Source organism: Trachypithecus francoisi, unplaced genomic scaffold (assembly GCF_009764315.1).
Source record: "Trachypithecus francoisi isolate TF-2019V2 unplaced genomic scaffold, Tfra_2.0 Lachesis_group7, whole genome shotgun sequence".
In the NCBI taxonomy this organism is placed as follows: domain Eukaryota; kingdom Metazoa; phylum Chordata; class Mammalia; order Primates; family Cercopithecidae; genus Trachypithecus; species Trachypithecus francoisi.
The window spans coordinates 41801669-41820827 of record NW_022681472.1 but is presented as its reverse complement, the minus strand read 5'-3'; the positions used below and the strand labels follow the sequence as shown (position 1 = coordinate 41820827).

Here is a 19159-nt window from a genome sequence, read left to right as displayed (position 1 = left end):
CACTTACTCTTAGGGGACAATTGAGAAATACTTTACTTTACTAGGCCGGGCGCAGTGGCTCACGCCTGTAATCCCAGCACTTTGGGAGGCAGAGGCGGGTGAATCATCTGAGATCAGGAGTTTGAGACCAGACTGGCCAACATGGGGAAACCCTATCTCTACCGAAAAAAGTCCCCACAAAAGTTAGCTGGGTGTGGTGGTGCATGTCTCTAGTCCCAGCTTAAAAAAAAAGAGACAGAGAGAGAGAGAGAGAAATTCTTATTTCCTAGGCTTAAATGTGCTCCAGGCTTATGAGCCTTTGGAAATTCTCAGGACAGGGCTTTTCATTATAAAGTCAACAAACGTGGGAGCCACTCCTAGACTTGTAGGTTAGGACAAGACAGTTAGGATCCTTCTTCCCTTTGTCCCTGGGGCCAATTCTTCTCCTGTACTTTCTGTTCACAATTTTCTGTATGTGACTAAGGCTATCAGAATGATAGGTGACTGGTTAAATGACAGGCTTATGTTTCAGTACATTTCCCTCCCTTGCCTTGCTAATTAGCTTCTGTGGATATAAGCCTGATGAATTGTTTCCTGAAAGCTTAGTGATTTAAAAAAATGTGAAGAAAAGGGAGTCAAGGCAGTAAAAGGATAGTGAGCTAATTCCTCCATGTTCATGGGAAGAGGTCAGTATTTGCTTCCTAAAGTTGAGATATTTAGAAATAAAAGTCTTTTTGTATTATTTAGAGTTATGAAGGCAACCACCCAAAAGATCTAAAACCATACATACTTTAAAATGGTTGGCTTCTAATCCCAGCAATTTGGGAGACAAGGCAGGAGGATCACTTGAGCACAGGAATTCAAAACCAGCCTGGGCAACAAAGTGAGACCCTCGTCTCTAACAAAAACAAAACAAAACAACCACCACCAAAAACCTTAGTCAGGTGTGGTGGCTCATGCCCGTAGTCCCAGCTACTTGGGAGGCTAAGGTGGAAGAGTTACTTGAGTCCAGGAGGTCAAGTCTATACTCCAGCCCAGGTGACAGAGTGAGACTCTGTCTCAAAAAATAAAATAAAATAATAAAATAAAATGATTGTTTCCAAAGGAGGGAACTGGGAATGCATTTTGGAAGCAGTGAAGTAGAGCAGGAAGCCCCAGCTTTGCACTGTAATCCATGTCTTCTTGGAAATTCCTTTTTTTAAAAATCTGAGTGCATTATTTTGATAATAATTAAAAGACAAATCAGACCAAAGCCTTCTACATCTTGGTTTATTTTATTGAATGTGTCACATATATTTTGTTACTTATTATATTTTGTCCCCATCTTCCACTTCTATTTTGTTAATTATTAAAATCAAGCTATACTTAATGAAAAGGGAACAGAAAGGACAGCATTATTTTATTTCAGGAATCCATCAACATCCTTTGCAGCTACATAGGCAGGAAAATCTAGAAATTGTAATTTATATAGAATTTGAAAGCTCTTCAAGTACAATGAATAGAGGGAAGAAAATACAGCTCAAGAGAGTGTTTGGATATTGCTGGGGCACAAGTTTTTTACTTATTAACATCATTGGTGCCGGGATTTTTGTGTCCCCCAAAGGTGTGTTGGCATACTCTTGCATGAACGTGGGAGTCTCCCTGTTCGTTTGGGCTGGCTGTGCCATACTGGCCATGACATCAACTCTTTGTTCTGCAGAGATAAGTATAAGCTTCCCATGCAGTGGAGCTCAATACTATTTTCTCAAGAGATACTTTGGCTCTACGGTTGCTTTCTTGAATCTCTGGACATCCTTGTTTCTGGGGTCAGGGGTAGTTGCTGGCCAAGCTCTGCTCCTTGCTGAGTACAGCGTCCAGCCTTTTTTCCTCAGCTGCTCTGTCCCAAAGCTGCCAAAGAAATGTCTGGCATTGGCCATGTTGTGGATTGTAGGAATTCTGACTTCTCGTGGTGTGAAAGAAGTGACTTGGCTTCAGATGGCTAGCTCAGTGCTGAAAGTGTCCATACTGAGCTTCATTTCCCTAACTGGAGTAGTGTTCCTGGTAAGAGGGAAAAAGGAGAATGTAGAACGGTTTCAGAATGCTTTTGATGCTGAATTTCCAGATATGTCTCACCTTATACAAGCCATCTTCCAAGGATATTTTGCATATTCAGGCGGGGAATGCTTTACACTTATAGCAGGTAACAATCCATTGAGGAAAAAAAATCTAAAATCATGACTTATTGCATACAATATGAAATGCCTATCATTTGTTGTATTTTGAGTCTTAAATGATTCAATGTTTCTTTCTTCTTTGTGACTTTCTAAATCAGATCACGCCAGCCTTGCACTTGTTACCTACTCTTAATTATCTTCCTGTTTATTCTAAGGTACTTACTTGATTGAACAGCTTCTCTTTTTCAACTTTCCTTTCTGGGACCACAGATATGGGACTTCTGTGTTAATCTGTATCCTTTCTGTTAATGGATGAAAGCTGGGGTTGTGAAAATATTCCCCACCCATGAAACTGTAAATCCAGGAATGATCCAATGCTGGACTATGTTTGTGTTGTAGATAGGTATGACACATTGAGGTTCTAAGTATTTTTATTTACTTACTTTTGGAATTATGTTTTATATTTTATTAGAACTTTTTCCTTTCATTGATGAATGTAATAATACAAATTGATTTTACATGCAATTGACCTTTTTCACATCAAGCATTCTAATTAATGATAAAGCTATAATTTTCTTGTGTGCATTATAAAAGCTGCCACCCTACAGCAACCTTGGATGCATTTAAAAGCTAAATTAGGGCTGGGTGTGATGGCTCATGCCTATAATCCCAATGCTTTGAGAGGCTGAAATGGGAGGGTTGCTTGAGCCTAGGAGATTGAGACCAGCCTGTGCAAAATAGTGAGATCCCCCTCCTCAGATTTCTTTTTCTTTCTCTCTTTCTTTTGCTTGCTTGCTTTCTTTCTTTTTCTTTCTTTCTTTCTTCCTTTCCTTTCTTTTCTTTCTTTTCTTTCCTTCCTTCCTTCCTTCCTTCCTTCCTTCCTTCCTTCCTTCCTTCCTTCCTTTCTTTCTCTTTCTCTCTTTCTCTCTTTCTCTTTCTCTCTCTCTCTCTCTCTCTCTCTTTCTCTTTCTTTCTTTCCTTTCTTTTCTTTCTTTCTTTTTTTTTGAGACAGAGTTTTCCTCTTGTTACCCAGGCTGGAGTACAGTGGTGTGATTTCAGCTCACTGCAACCTCCAGGGTTCAAGCAATTCTCCTGCCTCAGACTCCAGGATAGCTGGGAATACAGGTGTGCACCACTATGCCCAGCTTATTTTTGTATTTTTAATAAAGACAGGTTTTCACTATGTTGGCCAGGTTGGTCTTGAACACTTGACCTCAGGTAAGCCGACTGCCTCTACTTCCCAAAGTGCTGGGATTGCAGGCATGAGCCACAATGGCCATGGCCACCTCCTCAGATTTCTGAAAAAATTATCTGAACATAGAAGTGCACACTTTTAATCCTAGCTACTAAGAGGCTGAGGTGGGAGGATCGCTTGAGCCCAGGAGTTTGAGGCTGCAGTAAGCTGTGATTGCACCACTGCACTCCAGTTTGGGCTACAGAGTGAGACCCTGTCTCAAAAAAAAGAAAAATAAATAAATAAATAAATAAGTAATAAGTTAGCCCACAATGCAAAGATACTATAACGAGGATTATAGGAGCCCGAAAGAGGCTCCCTTCCTTCCCCTAGCCTCCCGACAAGTACTCCCTGGACACCTAAAACAGGAACTTCTCCAGCAGTTCAGACCCCTTGACTGCAATGACAGCACTGGGCAGCTGGCTGAAGTGGGTGCCAAAGTGGAACAGCATCTTCTTGATTCACTCGTGACATCAGAGAAGAGCAACAAGTGCTGGATTTTTGCCTTGCACTTTTACTATGCTCTTAAGCATCGTTATTTTTATATATTCAGGGATCATATACAGGTTTACTACATGGATTTATTTGTATAATAGTGAGGTCTGGGCTTCTAGTGTACCCATCACCCTAACAGTGAACATGTACCCAGTAGGTAATTTTTCAACCCTTACCCCCCATCTATTCTCCCCACTTTTGGAATCATCAGTGTCACAGTTTCCTCTGTATATCCATGTGTACTCACTGTTTAGCTCCCATATATAAGTGAGAATATACAGTATTTGATTTTCCGTTTTTGAATTATTTCTCTTAGGATGATGGTCTCTATTTGCATCCATGTTGCTGGAAAAGACATGATCTCATTATTTTTATGGTTGCATAGTATTCCATAGTGTGTATATACCACATTTTAAAAGAATCCAGTCATGCATTGATGGACTTAGGTTGATTCCATGACTTTGCTATTGTGAATAGTGCTGCAATAAACATGCAAGTGCGGACGTCGTTTTGATATAACAATTTCTATTCCTGTGGGTAGAGACGCAGTAGTGGAATTGCTGGGTCAAGTGATAGTTCTGCTTTTTGCTCTTTGTAGGTTCTTAAGTATCTTTAAAGAGTAGAGAAGCATAGATATTGTAGATTGCTCTGAGGCTGTATACCTTTCCCTTCAATGTTAGAACAGAAATTTTCATCTTTTCATTTTCAAAGTCCGTCTTTTCCCTTGAATTCTTTATCTTTTCCCTTCCATCACCTCAAGGACTTTTCTTTCACATTCTTTTATTTCATTTTTTCTTAACTTCAATCTTTTTTAAAAAATCAGTTCTTTTCCTTGTTATTTATATATGTATCAGACTCTTAACTACTGAACAAAACTTTTTAAAATCTCAAGTCCCCTGCCACTGATTTATCTATCATTCGTGAAATCATTTGAGTAGCCACCATCTTTTCAAAGACTGTTTTTAAAACCTTGTACTAGTGCCTCAAGATGAGTAAGACACAGTCTTTATCAAAGAGGCTTACAGTCTAGCAGGAGAGGCAATACCTAGATTTGGGTCTGCCGTTACCAACTATAGCAAATATTTTCTCCTTTCCAGCCTCTTTTTTTATCTGCAAAATGTACATCGTGGTTTAAAATCACTATAATTCTTGCCTTATAAACAAATAATTTGATACAGTATTTAATAGATAGCCATAACGGAACAATATAATTACTTTGGAAATCAGCAGAAAAGTCACTTTTTGCTGTCACTGAGTGGAAAAGGTGGCAATTTGAATTGAATCCACAAAATTCCAGAAAAATATGAGTGAAGCCATGGAGAATAGAAGCATGCAGCGTAGATAGAAGACAAGGTATGTAAACTCAGGTGACTACAAAATGGTTTCCATCTGAGAGTCTTGGTATTAAATATGATTACTAAGGCAAGTACATACAAAGTTGAAGGACAAAATATATAGGGTTGATTACTAAGGCAAGTACATAGAGAGATGAAGGACAAAATGGCATAGAGTCGGAGGGAGACAGATGACTGGACAATGCCAACTTTTAAGCAGGAGGTAGAGAAAGAAGATTCAGTGAAGAAGCCAGAGGAGGCTCAGAGTGTTATAGAGGAAAATCAGAATATGTTTCAAAAAGCAGGGGATGATCTGGTTAAATACTTCAGAAGTCAAGGAGCATGAGGACTGGTTAGAGCACCGTCACTGATGATGTAAGAAGTCATTGGTGAATTTTGAACACGAGAGGAAGTCAGTTTGCATTGAGTAAAAAATAAGGTATTGAGAAAAGAAAGCTATGAGGATATTTCTGTTTTACGTGGCTTGTGATTAAATGGGCCAATTTCAGCAGCTGGCATAACCAGCAAAAGTTTCTCATTGTTTCTTGCTTTCAAGGCTAGAAGCAATATTTCTGGATTTTTATTTGAGCCAGTTTCATTGTATCCCATTGCAGAGATGTGTCATTGTTAGACAATTATTGTCAGCTGAAAATATATTTACAGAATTTATTCATGCTGACCTATAAACTGTTATGGAATTCCTCACAAGCCTGTAGTGGTGAACAAAAGTTGGAGGAACTTCAGTGTGTGCTGGAGTTGCTAACTTACAAAATAAATCTTAAGTACATCTAAGTTTTAAGTAACACTTTTACCTGCAAAATAGTGATTTGTAGACAGGTGACTTTGCAAGGTGTAGGAATACCTATCTTTTTTTTAAATTTTTATTTTTTATCACCCAGGCTGGAGTGCAGCTGTGCAATCATAGTTCACTGCAGCCTTGACCTTCTGGGCTCGATTGATCCTCTCACCTCAGCCTCCTGAGTAGCTGCGACTACAGGCACTCACCATCATGCCCAGCTAATTTTTTTTGTGTGTGTGGATTTTTAGTAGAGACGAGGTTTTGGTATGTTGCTCAGACTGGCCTTTAACTTCTGGGCTCCACTGATCCACCTGCCTACACCTCCCAAAGTGCTGGGTTTACAGATGTGAGCCACTACACTTGGGTGGAATACCCATCTTCTAAGTTCAAGAGTCAAGGATATTTGTTGCCTGTCTGGCTATTATAACTTTTTATTATAAATTAAATTGTAATCTCCATCTCCTTTTTACAAATCAAGTACACGATGAGAACAAGTAAAAGGCTCAGAAGAAATACAATTAATCCAAAAAATTGCCCTTTTGTCCCAAACCTTTAATAACTATAGTAATTAACAACAACCATATATTCAGCACCTATTATATGCTAAACACTAGGATTGGAATCTTGTTGTCCCTATAGTTTTCACTATAAGGAGATTGAAACCTTGACAGCCAATACATTGTCCAGAAGTCCCACAATAGTAAGTGGTGCAGGCAGGATTAAAATTAAAACCTTCTCAAATTTTTTACTATTCAAGTTCTCAGTTAGCTCAGATTAGTGTACCCCATGGACATTAGATCCAACCCCTGGGCAGACACAGATGGAAGAAATTTGATGTAGTCAAATGATAGATATTTATTAGCAAAGGGGATTTGGTTTTAAATAGCAGAAACCCACTCACATTAGCTTAAGCAATAAAAGGGGAACTTACTGGAAGGATTATGCTATATTTTAAGGAAGATTTGGGCAACCAATCTTCAGGAGCAACAAAAAATAGGGAAGCAGACTGAACGTGGTGACTCACATTTTTAATCCGCACTTTGGGAGGCCTAGACTGGAGGATTGCTTGAGGCCAGGAGTTGAAGACCAGCCCAGACAACATAGCGAGACCCCGTCTCTATAAAATAAATAATTAATATGAAAAAATAGGGAAGTTCTAGAAATTTTTAAGAAATTGTTTTCTCATCTTCCTTTCTTTTCTAAAACCATTATGTTGCTTTTCTCTTGACCTTTGGTTCAAATTCTTGAGATAAATTTTCTTGTATACTGAAAATGATTGGCTTCTGGTGGATCTGAGGTCTGTTTTTTGTTCCTTGCCACTGGGCAGGGCACAGGGTGCCATTGTATATTATGGTTATAGATGATCATTTCTTCATGGCACAGAGCAATTTTCTGGGTAGGACAAACTTTGGGGAAACGGCGTGATGAATGGAACAATGTTTAACATAAAACTGTCCTAGAAAATCCACTCTATATGATGCTAAATTACAACTTTTTTGGCCTTCTTTGCACTTAATATTGGCATAAAGGAACGGTCAAGAGCATACAGGGAGAGAGAAGTTATGACGGGCTCTTTAACTCCTTTTAGTATACGGTACGAGAAATGTATAATAGGAAAATTTTGCTAGCCAGGGAGAGAGTTTCCTTTCCTATTTTCCAAGAAGTAATTATTTTCCTGAGATCTGAAGGAAGGGTAGAGGTCAACTAGGCAACTAGGAAAGAACATTCCATATAAAAAAACAGACCCTATGGCAAGAAGGGAGAAGACGTCGTTGAGGAACTGCAAAAGCCAGTCTGTCTGTATCTGTCTATATATGACACACAGATAGCAAGAGAAACTATCACATTGTCACATAATATATCTCCATAGCACTTAGTTTCTTTTCATATAGACACTTTCCATAGTTTCATTATTTTAACCTCTTATTTATGCAATTATTTAACTCATGTGTAGCTTTTCTTCTTGAGGTCAAACTTCATGTAGTTTCTGCTCACCCCTGGATTCCCACTATCCAAACTCAGTGCCTGGACTTAGTAGATGAGGCTAAACACGTAAGTAGGCTTCAAATGGTACAGGACTTATGGGCTCCGATTTCATTTTTTATTCTTCAGTCTTTCTTCAGGAATTTTACCATCCATGGAGAAAATGAAGCATATTTCATATTTTTCTTCATTTAGCTATGTTAGGCAGGTGGGTGTGTAGCAGTCCACCAGTGTGTGCTTGTGTGTGTGTGTGTGCGTGCGCGCATTTCAGTGTATGTGTAGTGGTGGTGGCTGAATGAATAGGAAGAGCCTAGCCCAATTCTTGAGACATGGAGCGATGCTGGTAGGAATGTAAATTAGTATAATGTCTATGGAAAACAGTATGGAGATTTCTCAAAGAACTAAAAATAGAACTACAATTTGATCCAGCAATCCCACTACTGGGTATCTATCCAAAAGAAAATAAATCAATAGGATACCTACACTCATGTTTATCACAACACTAGTGTGTGTTTGTATATACATATATGTACACACCACAGTATACTACACAGCCATAAAAAATAATGAAATCATGTCTTTTTCAGCAACATGAATAGAGCTGGAGGCCATCATCCTAAGTGAAATAACTCAAAAATAGAAAGAGAAATATTATACCTTCTCACTAATAATTAACTACAAAACGTGTACTTATGGATGTAGAGAGTAAAATGATGACCCATAGAGACTTGGAAGGGAGAGTGAGTGAACAGGTGGCTGATGAAAAATTACTTAACAGGTACAATGTACGTTATTCAGGTGATGGATACCCTAAAACCCTGACTTGACCACCACACAATCTATGCATGTAATAAAATCATAGAAAAGGCATAACCATCCTTGGTATGCTTGTGCCCCATAAATTTATACAAATACAAAAATATTAATCTAAAAATAATGAATTTTAGAAATAGTGTTTACCAATTATGATTTTGTCCTCTTTTGTGTTATAGGGGAGCTGAAGAAACCCAGAACAACAATTCCCAAATGCATATTTACTGCGTTACCTCTGGTGACTGTAGTTTATTTACTGGTTAACATTTCCTATCTGACTGTTCTTACACCCAGGGAAATTCTCTCTTCAGGTTTGTATGCAAATGGCTAAAACAATAAATAAAGTGCTGGTCCTTTCAACATACCTTAACTATCATTTCACCAGTCAGGACCACTGTTTACTGTTCATTATTCTATATATATAATCAACTTATAATTTTCTAAAATAACAGAGGGCCAAAGGGAATGATTTGTCTTAGAAAAGATATTCCTCTTTAAGCATAGTTATGCCTTTTCTGATAGTATGGAAAGATGTATATAATGTTGACGTATGGTGTAGATCAGATTCAAAATATTAGTATTCCTTTCATGATCTCATCTCACCAGAGTGACACTGTGTAATCAGTGTTTACATTTATTGCAAAACTTTCAAAATGTTTGAGTCTCAATGTTTTTCTAGGTGTCACAAAAAATGATCAATTTGAAATGTAGAATATTGGCAGTTAAAAGAGTAGATGCTAATGTTCAATTGATGCATATAATTAATATTGATGTATAAAACAATACGGTTTACCATGAACAACTCTGAAATTCATGGCGGCAAAGGGTCCTGAACATATTGGAAATCTGACCAAAAAATAGCTATCTTAGAGGCCAAATTGTAGAATAAAGAATAAAAGAATGAGAAAATCTTAAATAAATGTACATTTAAAAATGAGTAACAGATTCAAGGAATAAAAGGAAATTTGGAAAGAAATGAGAAACAGGGAAAGTGGAAGACTAGTAATTTCCTCAAGTCAGCATTAAACCACCTCCTGAGATAAATCTACCACCCAGTACCTTTAGGACTAATCTCTTTTGAGCAGCTATTATTGTTTTGGTGAATTTTTGAGGCATGGAGGCAAACCTAAGGGAGATTTTGATTAAAAATTCTGTAGTCCGGGCGCGGTGGCTCAAGCCTGTAATCCCAGCACTTTGGGAGGCCGAGACGGGCGGATCACGAGGTCAGGAGATCGAGACCATCCTGGCTAACACGGTGAAACCCCGTCTCTACTAAAAAATACAAAAAACTAGCCGGGCGAGGTGGCGGGCGCCTGTAGTCCCAGCTACTCGGGAGGCTGAGGCAGGAGAATGGCTGGAACCCGGGAGGTGGAGCTTGCAGTGAGCTGAGATCCGGCCACTGCACTCCAGCCTGGGCGACAGAGGGAGACTCTGTCTCAAAAAAAAAAAAAAATTCTGTAAACTTTGCCTCAATTCTTATGTTACTGCCCTGTAGGGTGCTGCCATATGGTATCAGTGCTGATTCATAATGGTCTAGGTATCTTAGGCGCTTCTAAACTAGATGTAATCAAGCTTCTGAGTGTCTGTGAGAACAAACCAAATGCAAATTCAGATCAGAACAAGCAGTGATTTATTAACTACCTTGATTATATAAAGAATAAATTTACAAAGTTAATAGTGGGTGTGGTCGGGGCTGCTGGTCAGCTAGCACTGTTGTTACGGTTCGTTGAAGCTGGCATCTGTTATGACTACCAGTGCTCCATCCATACGGGTTGTTAAAAAGTCATGAACATCTCCTTTGGTGTCATTTTGGTGTCATAATGGTTACAGCAATTTTGTAGGTGGCACAATGGTTTTGGCACGTGTAGAAGACTCATGAAGCATTTTGATCATCATCACTTGTAATTTGGCTACAATGCTTATTTTTTAGGCATATCATTTTTAGACTTTTTGTTTAAATTCTAAATTAATGTTTCTGAGTCCAAATATCTGCATGTTTATTGTACAGGAAATTTAAATTAAGAAAAAAATCAGAGTCATACATGAAAAAATATATGTGTAAGTATAGTAATCATAGCTTTATGTATGATAGCAAAAATTAAAAATCATAAAAATATCCAATAAACTTGAAACAAATAAAAAATTTATGGGAAATGTATATAACAGAATATTGTGTGATTTGTAAAAGATGATATTGTTGATGGACACTTGAAGAAAAGGGACAATGTTTATAATTCAATAATGAGGAAAAAGTCAGGATGTATATAATGACGTAAAACAGTAAATAAGTAGCTAATAATGGTGATCAACGGGAATGCTATTGTATGTGACTTTTACTTTATTGTTTGCACTGAATATTACACATTTTCTTTAAGGTGCAAAATTTGTATAATAAGGGGGAACTTATAAGCAAAAGAAATAGGTGGGGTTTTTTTTGTTTTTTTTTGAGACAGAGTCTTGCTCTGTTGCCTAGACTGGAGTCGAGTGGCACAATCTTGCTCACTGCAACCTCCGCCTCCAGGGTCCAAGCACTTCTTGTGCCTCAGTCTTTCGAGTAGCTGGGATTACAGGCATGGGCCACCACACCTGACTAATTTTTGTATATTTAGTAAAGATAAGGTTTTGTCATGTTGGTCAGGCTGTTCCGACTTCAAGTGATTCTCCCTCTTGACCTCTCAAAGGGCTGGTATTACAGGCGTGAGCCACCAGGCCCAAACCTAGGTTCTTAAATTAAGAAATTTTAAAGATTAAGAGATGCATTCTTTTTTTCAAACAGGTATATGTAAAAAATGTGAAAAGTTCCCAGATGAATATAGAGCATCTATGATGTGGCATGAATTGTATGCTACATTTTATTTAAGGAACATTGAAAGAATTACACCAGGCTGTGATAAATATTAGATTCTAATATTTGTGGTTTACATAGAAAAAGAAACAATGGCATTAATTATGTAATGTTTTTGTCTGTGTCCATGTCAGAGCTCTGACTTGTTTCTTCACATATTTTCCTCCTAGGGAAAAAAAAGCCTTTATTGTGAAAAGTACCACAACTGAGAAGGGAAGGGTGTTCTTCTAGAACAAGGTGTATGGAAATGACTTAGTGAGGAGCCCTGTCCCAGCTTTGAAAATTGAGGATTTCATTGTTCCCAAAGTGCTGCCACAGACTGCTGACAGGGTGCTCACATTTGGTTTTCTTGAGAGTTCCATGCCATATTTAAAACTAGAGAAAATTGGCATAGGACAAGATAATCTAAAACAGTAAATACATTTTATGGAAGCAGAAGCTGAGAAGGTTTCCCTGTCCAGATGCAATCTAAAAGTAGCTGGTCCCAAGTACCCAGATATGGTTAAGAATTTTGGAAAGATAGCCAATGATAGGCAATAAATAAATAAATAAATTTAAAATAATAATAATAAAATAATTTTGAAGAGAAAGTGAGAATTTTAGAATCATTTATTGGTAAATTAATGCAATTATTTTCTGAGGTCAATTTTGTAACATCATCCTTATTTTAAAATGTGTATACCTTTGGACTCACAAGTCCCACTTCTAAGAATTTACTCTAAGGAGACTTGAACAACTATCAAGAATGGAAGGCATGAGTGTTTTCATTAAAGCACATTTTATATTAGCAAGAAATTGAACATAAACTACAAATAAAACAATATGAAATGGGTAGATAAACTCATTGACAGTTATATAATGGAATGCTGAGAATTTGCTGAATAATTAGATGCATGCAAATGTACCAATAAGAGCAAGATGCACCTGCAAAAACAAGCCTAAGTGAGCGTACACAAACATGCACACTCATACACAACTCTAATAGGTGCTTATACATTCATACAAAATTTCTAGAAGAGGATCCAAACAGCTGTTAATGGTGGTTCCATTTGCTGCACATGAATGGGAGGTTGGTGAAGAGAGGGACATTTACTTTTCACTTTATGTGCTTCAGTGCTATGTATTTTACTTTTCACCCAAAACATATATGAAATCATTTTTTTTTTAAAAAAAGAAACAACATATGGAAAGTGTAACAAAGAAAAAACATCCCTTGTGGCATAGAGCTAAAGATGATGTAGAAAGATATATCGTGTTTGCCAGCCAGCACTGACAGAGCTGCACCTGATCCTTCTCAAGTTATAACTAACCACGTTTGTAGAATGCACACTGGGAAATTGAAGGGGAGTTTCCTTTGCACTACTGGAAAGAAATATTTTGGAAATGTGACTGAAAATGTGAAATTTATGGAGGTATGGGTGTCCAGGAAAAACAACCAACAATATCTTCCTGAAAAGAACAAGAGATATTTTTAAGGAAGATCCAAAGTTGTAGAACAGCACTAAGGAAAACAAGTGAAATGGCACTTGAAGCTATTTAAAAAGGGTTACAAAAATTAAAGATCTTTAAGAACAAGGGCTATTAATGATATTTTAATTTTGTCACATTTGGGAAGTCCTTCCTTGTGTTATAAACCAGTATGCTGATGTCCCAAAAGTCCCCCTAGAAACCAACCCTGGTACAAGAGCATAGGCTCCAAGGACACCTATCCCCAGGGACCTCAGGCCCCATTGTGCTCATTCCATTGAAAAACTGAGAATTTGTTTCTCTCTGACCAAGTGATCTGTCCTAGCATATATTCACATAATATAAACTGAATCAAGTGAATTCTCACAAACAGTGGATGCTTTTCTTCACAGGTGCGTTTTTTTCCTGTGGACTTTTATTAACTTAGTACCCATAAGGTCTCTTATCTTTAAGCAAAAAAAAAAAAAAAAAAAAAAGTAGAATATTCTCTAATGGTTAGTTTCTTAATCTCAGTACCATGAACATTTTATACTGTATATATTTTTTTGCTGTAGAGAACTGTCCTGTGCATTATAAGATGTTTAGCAACATCCTTGGCCTCTACTCACCAGATATGAGCAGCAACCTTCTACCTCCCCAATTGTGACAGCCAAAAAAGTCTCCAGACATTGCCAAATGACCCTGAGGAGTAAATTCAACTCCAACTGAGAACTACTGGTCTATAGAAAAGTCCCAAATGTCATACATATTTTTAATGGTGTGTAATTTATTTTCTTCATCTACATGGTTCCTTTTTCTGTGAGGTATTTCAAATTGCACTGTGCTGTGGGAAAGTCTCATTCTGGTGTCAGTAGTGTTGCACTGTGCTTTTTGGCCTCCGAATGTAACTATAAACTAGACTCTATAAACTAGTTTTAGAAAGTAAGCATGGATTCAATCATCCATTCAACAAAATCAATTCATTTCACTAGTGTTTGTTGAAAGCCTACTATATGTCTGTCACAGAGTGATCCACTAGTTTTATAGAAAATAAATGGATTATCCTTGCCCTCAAAAACATTCTTGGTCTATTGGGGAAGACATATAAAATGATAACCATTTACAATACAGTGTGATGGGGGTCAAATAGATACCTTTATAAGGTGTTATGTAAGTGTAACTAAGGAAATAAACAATAAAATTAAGCAAATTGAATGTTATTCCTTAAGTTTATGTTTTGATTTTGAAATAATATTAAAAGGTTTATCATTAGTATTTCTCTTTTAACACGTTTTCTTTTGTGTATTTTTGTTTTTCTGCAGATGCTGTAGCTATCACATGGGCTAATCGAGTTTTTCCCTCATTGGCATGGATTATGCCTTTTGCTATTTCTACCTCATTATTTAGCAACCTTCTGATTTCTATATTTAAATCATCGAGACCAATATATCTTGCAAGCCAAGAGGGCCAGCTGCCTTTGCTATTTAATACACTTAATAGTCACTCCTCTCCATTTACAGCTGTGCTGCTACTTGTCACTTTGGGATCCCTTGCGATTATCTTAACAAGTCTAATTGATTTGATAAACTATATTTTTTTCACGAATTCATTATGGTCTATATTATTAATGATAGGAATACTAAGGCGGAGATACCAGGAACCCAATCTATCTATACCTTATAAGGTAAAATTGGATTTTCTAATTCTTTTCTGTGTGAAATAACAGATATTGAGTATAACTGTATTTAAGATTATAATCAAAGCATCTATAAGTAGATCTTCTGAATACTCAGTTATTGTGAAACATAAGAATAATCTGGTCTTGGTTTTAATTTTCCTTTTTATTGGCTAGGTTACTCAATATAAAGTCTCTTATATTCCATTTAATGGTTTATTAGAGAGAAAAACAGTTCTCTGGATGGTTGGACAGATCATTATGAGTCTTTTAAACAGATATTATTTTGTCTACTTATGTAACTAGTTATGCATATGAATGTCTTCGACAGTCAGGGTCAGATTTAGCAGATGAGAAACAAAAGAGGCAAGGTGAAGTCACAAGTGATAACATCCACTGTTCTGAAACATCAACTTACTTTGTTGGCAAATTCCAGTCTTTCAACTTCACTTATTTTAAACTGACTTTCAGTCTGTATGAAAAAAATTTTCACAAGAGAGGAGACAACCATTTAATTGTAGAAAAACAAATAAGCAGCAAAACTTGAGAGCATAAGAATGTTATTGGAGAAAGGTGGCCCTGACACTGATTATCAGAATAATAAAATAATCTTGGTTTCCTAGGTAGGTTGTTCAAAGCTTGGCTTGGATGATCACCTTTAATCCTCTCAGTAATAAAAAGGTAGATTCTATTGTTATTCCCATTTTACAGATAAGAAAACAGACTTAGAAAAGTTAGGTCACTTGCCCAAGCTCACACAGCATGGATTAGAGCAAGATTCAAATCTAGGCAGTCTCTTTGGAGTGTCTGACTCTCGCCAAATACAAAATATAAGAAAGAACTGCTGAGAGAACGAAAGCAATGTTCCCATCACCAACTATGGTTGATTTATGTCCTTCTTTCCTTTCCAGCCTTCTTTTCAACTTCTTCCATCCAGTCATCTCTTAATTGCTGTGTATTTGAGTATTAGTTGTCAAGAGGCAACTATATTTTAAGCACCTTGCTAGGTACTCTGAGTAGAAAAAGAATTAAGACTTGGCTCCTGCGTTTAGACAGGTTATAATCTATCTGGACAGTCATGTAAACCAAAAATCATGGTGTGATGATTGCTACCTAGTGGTCTGCAGAGGAAGCTCAGAGAACACATAGGGAGAGAGATCCGATCTACAGCAGGGCTGATGGCCATAGTGCCCCTTGGATGTGCCTCCCTAACGTCTGCTCTCTGTATAGTTTCACATGCTGCATCTTTTTAATATGTCTTTTGCTGTTTTCTCATCCACACTTTTGTTAGATCACTGACCCTAATAGATACAATTATAAAGAAATTATGAACTGGGGGATACATTTGTTATACACAAATAACAGTATAATATAATCATTAAGAGCTTTGGGCTCAAGCCCAGTTGCTTGGCTAGCAGTTGAGTTTAGTTTTGTTATTGAACCTCTGAACCTGTTTCTTCAGATCTAAAATGGGAAAAAATAATACCTATCTCCTATTAACATTGGATGTATTAAGTAAGCTAAGGCATGCAAACAATCCAGGGTCTGACATTGATGGCTATTATTGCTTATATTATTATTCAACTTACACTTGCATCAGAAAGGAAGGCAAGGCAGCCTTAAGTACAAGTGGCTAAAATTTGTCTTGTATGCCCCCAGGAGCGCTCTTTTCTTTTCTCTCAATTATTTGATAATGGATACTGAGCCATGAGATGATAAAGTATCTTTCTTTCTTTCTTTCTTTCTTTCTTTTTTTTAAGATGGAGTCTCACTCTGTCACCCAGGCTGGAGTGCAGTGGTGCGATCTCGGCTCACTGCAAGCTCCACCTCCTGGGTTCGCGTCATTCTTCTGCCTCAGCCTCCCGAGTAGCTGGCACTACAGAAGCCCACCACCACATCTGGCTAATTGTTTTGTATTTTTAGTAGAGAAGGGGTTTCACCACGTTGGCCAGGATGGTCTTGATCTCCTGACCTTGTGATCTGCCTGTCTCGGCCTCCCAAAGTACTGGGATTACAGGAGTGAGCCACCGTGCCTGGCCTAAAGTATCTTTTTCAGGGATGCTTTATAAACTAAGAAGAGATTTTTTTTTTTTTTTTTTGAGACAGAGTGTCTTCTTGTCCAGGCTGGAGAGCCTGGAGTGCAGTAGCGTGATCTTGGCTCACTGCAACCTCTGCCTCCTGGGTTCAAGTGATTCTCCTGCCTCAGCCTTCCAAGTAGCTAGGATTACAGGTGCCCACCACCACACCCAGCTAATTTTTGTTTTTTAGTAGAGACGGGGTTTCACTGTGTTGCCCAGACTGATCTCGATCTCCTGACCTTGTGATCCACCAGCCTTGGCCTCACAAAGTGCTGGGATTACAGGCGTGAGCCACTATGCCCGGCCAAGAAGAGATTCTTAATGATTAAATCCCAACAAATGATCCTCTAATGAAAGGGTTTTGTTTCATAAATTATGACTAGCTGTGTTATATACCTTTGGGGAATGTAGATTCATATCAGTTATATCTTATATCAATTTTCTCCCTAGGTTGGGTAACGTTGTAGAGAACTCTTATAATTCTAACACAAAACAGGTACCAAGGACTGGTCTTTAAGGCTTTTGGCAAAACAAAAACAAAACATAAAACAGGGAAATTGTTTTAGCTAAAACTTTTGTCTTGATTTTTTTTTTTAATATGCTGTGCCTATAAAGTTATAACACTTACTTGTCAGTATTTACCTGCATAACAGAGGGTCTGAGGATGGCTTTTCTGTTTTGTCATGAATTTCTTACTGCCTTGAGATATTTTCCAAAGAAGATTGTTGTTACTTCCATTGGGCCTTAGAAATTCCCTCTTAACAGATTCATGGTACCCAGATCAGTAGATTGTGATCTTATCAGCAAATGGTCCTAGTTATTTCCATTCATGGACAGTCAAATGCTAGATGCCCATTCCCTCCAACCTGACAATGAGCCTTCAACGTCTCCTTTCATTCAGGCATTTATCTGACTTCTAAGCCAGGTTTATTCAACTTTACAGCTAATTTAGCCTGTTTAATTAGCTTGTATGTTTGCATTTTTATTTATATAAATATGCAGGTATCATTCATGGATGTTCATATCTAATATTTTTTCAAACTTTGCTCTTTTCAGGTGTTTTTGCCATTTCCATTAACTACAATAGTCATCAACGTGGGCTTGGTTGTGATACCATTGATAAAGTCTCCAAATGTGCATTATGTCTATGTGCTCCTGTTAGTTCTCAGTGGATTACTACTTTACATACCTTTAATATATTTTAAAATGAGATTGGCTTGGTTTGAGAAGATGACTTGCTATTTACAATTACTATTTAATATTTGCCTCCCTGATACGTCTGAGGAACAGATGTCAGAAGTGCAAACTGTTAAAAAATAACCTTCTAAAAAACATATATCAGATTCCAAATCAAGGTTAAACACATGATAGAACATTCATGGCTAAATTCCTATGGTAACTATTTTTTTCTCAAATGAAATAAGTAATGTATACAAAAGTGCCCAAGACAGTACCTGGCTTCAAAGTCACTAACAAATTGTTATGCATAACTAAAGCTCTGCTTTGTGTGGTAAAAATCTTTAGTCCTGGTTTGCATAGCTTGATAGAGTGATTATACATCTCCCATTCTCTCACTCTGTTTTCTGTATCCCACCCCTTTTCTACTGAATTTGTGGGGATCCTATAATAAAAGTGAATGACTAAAAATTTTAAAAGCATTCCTTATCTTCATCTTTCCTGAGTCCTTTTTTTTTGAGGCGAGTGGGGCCGGGGAAGATGCTGATTTGAAGATGAAAAGAATAATTCCATTTTTCCAGTTGGCTTTTCCTTTCTAGAATGTAGAACTTTTTCTTTTCTTTTTTTAAATTGAGATGGAGCCTCACTCTTCCCCAGGCTGGAGTGCAGTGGCATGATCTCGGCTCACTGCAACCTCCACCTCCTGGGTTCAAGGGATTCTCCTGCCTCAGCCTCCTGAGTAGCTGGGATTATAGGCGCCTGCCATTATACTCAGCTAATTTTTTGTATTTTTGGTAGAGACTGAGTTTCACCATATTGATCAGGCTGGTCTCAAACTCCTGAACTCGTGATTCGCCTGCCTTGACCGCCCGAAGTGTTGGGATTACAGGCCTGAGCCGCTGTGCCTGGACCCAATTTTTTTTTTCAAGCTAATAACTATTTTAGAAGCATAGGGCTGGGCGTGGTAGCTCACACCTGTAATCCCAGCACTTTAGAAGGCTGAGGCAGGTGGATTACTTGAGGTTAGGAGTTCAAGGCCAGCCTGGCCAACATGGTGAAAACCCGTGTCTACCAAAAATATAAAATTAGCTGCGTGTGGTGGTGTGCACCTATAATTACAGCTACTCAGGAGGCTGAGGCAGGAGAATC

At 37.7% G+C, this 19159-nt stretch overlaps 1 protein-coding gene across 3 annotated transcripts; it reads left to right on the top strand.

Moving 5' to 3' along the window:
- Positions 1-1286: 1286 nt before the first annotated feature.
- On the top strand, positions 1287-18475 carry SLC7A13 (solute carrier family 7 member 13). 3 transcript variants are annotated; one of them, XM_033202963.1, is made up of 4 exons: positions 1287-2158; positions 8970-9101; positions 14716-14765; positions 17891-18475. In XM_033202963.1, exons 1-4 carry the CDS (start codon positions 1348-1350, stop codon positions 18152-18154), a joined length of 1257 nt encoding a protein of 418 aa, XP_033058854.1. In that variant the 5' UTR covers positions 1287-1347; the 3' UTR covers positions 18155-18475. The 3 variants fall into 3 exon arrangements, with proteins under 3 accessions (XP_033058854.1, XP_033058852.1, XP_033058853.1); XM_033202961.1 differs by having other exon boundaries at positions 14404-14765; XM_033202962.1 differs by lacking the exon at positions 8970-9101 and having other exon boundaries at positions 14404-14765.
- Positions 18476-19159: the final 684 nt, after the last annotated feature.

What these genes read in the sequence shown, in the direction of transcription:
- SLC7A13 (XM_033202961.1), top strand. Translation starts at nt 1,348, where the DNA reads ATGAAAAGGGAACAGAAAGGACAGCATTATTTTATTTCAGGAATCCAT. An exon ending in ATGCTTTACACTTATAGCAG is followed by an intron (nt 2,159 to 8,969) that starts GTAACAATCCAT and finishes TTTGTGTTATAG; the next exon opens with GGGAGCTGAAGAAACCCAGA. An exon ending in CAGGGAAATTCTCTCTTCAG is followed by an intron (nt 9,102 to 14,403) that starts GTTTGTATGCAA and finishes GTTTTTCTGCAG; the next exon opens with ATGCTGTAGCTATCACATGG.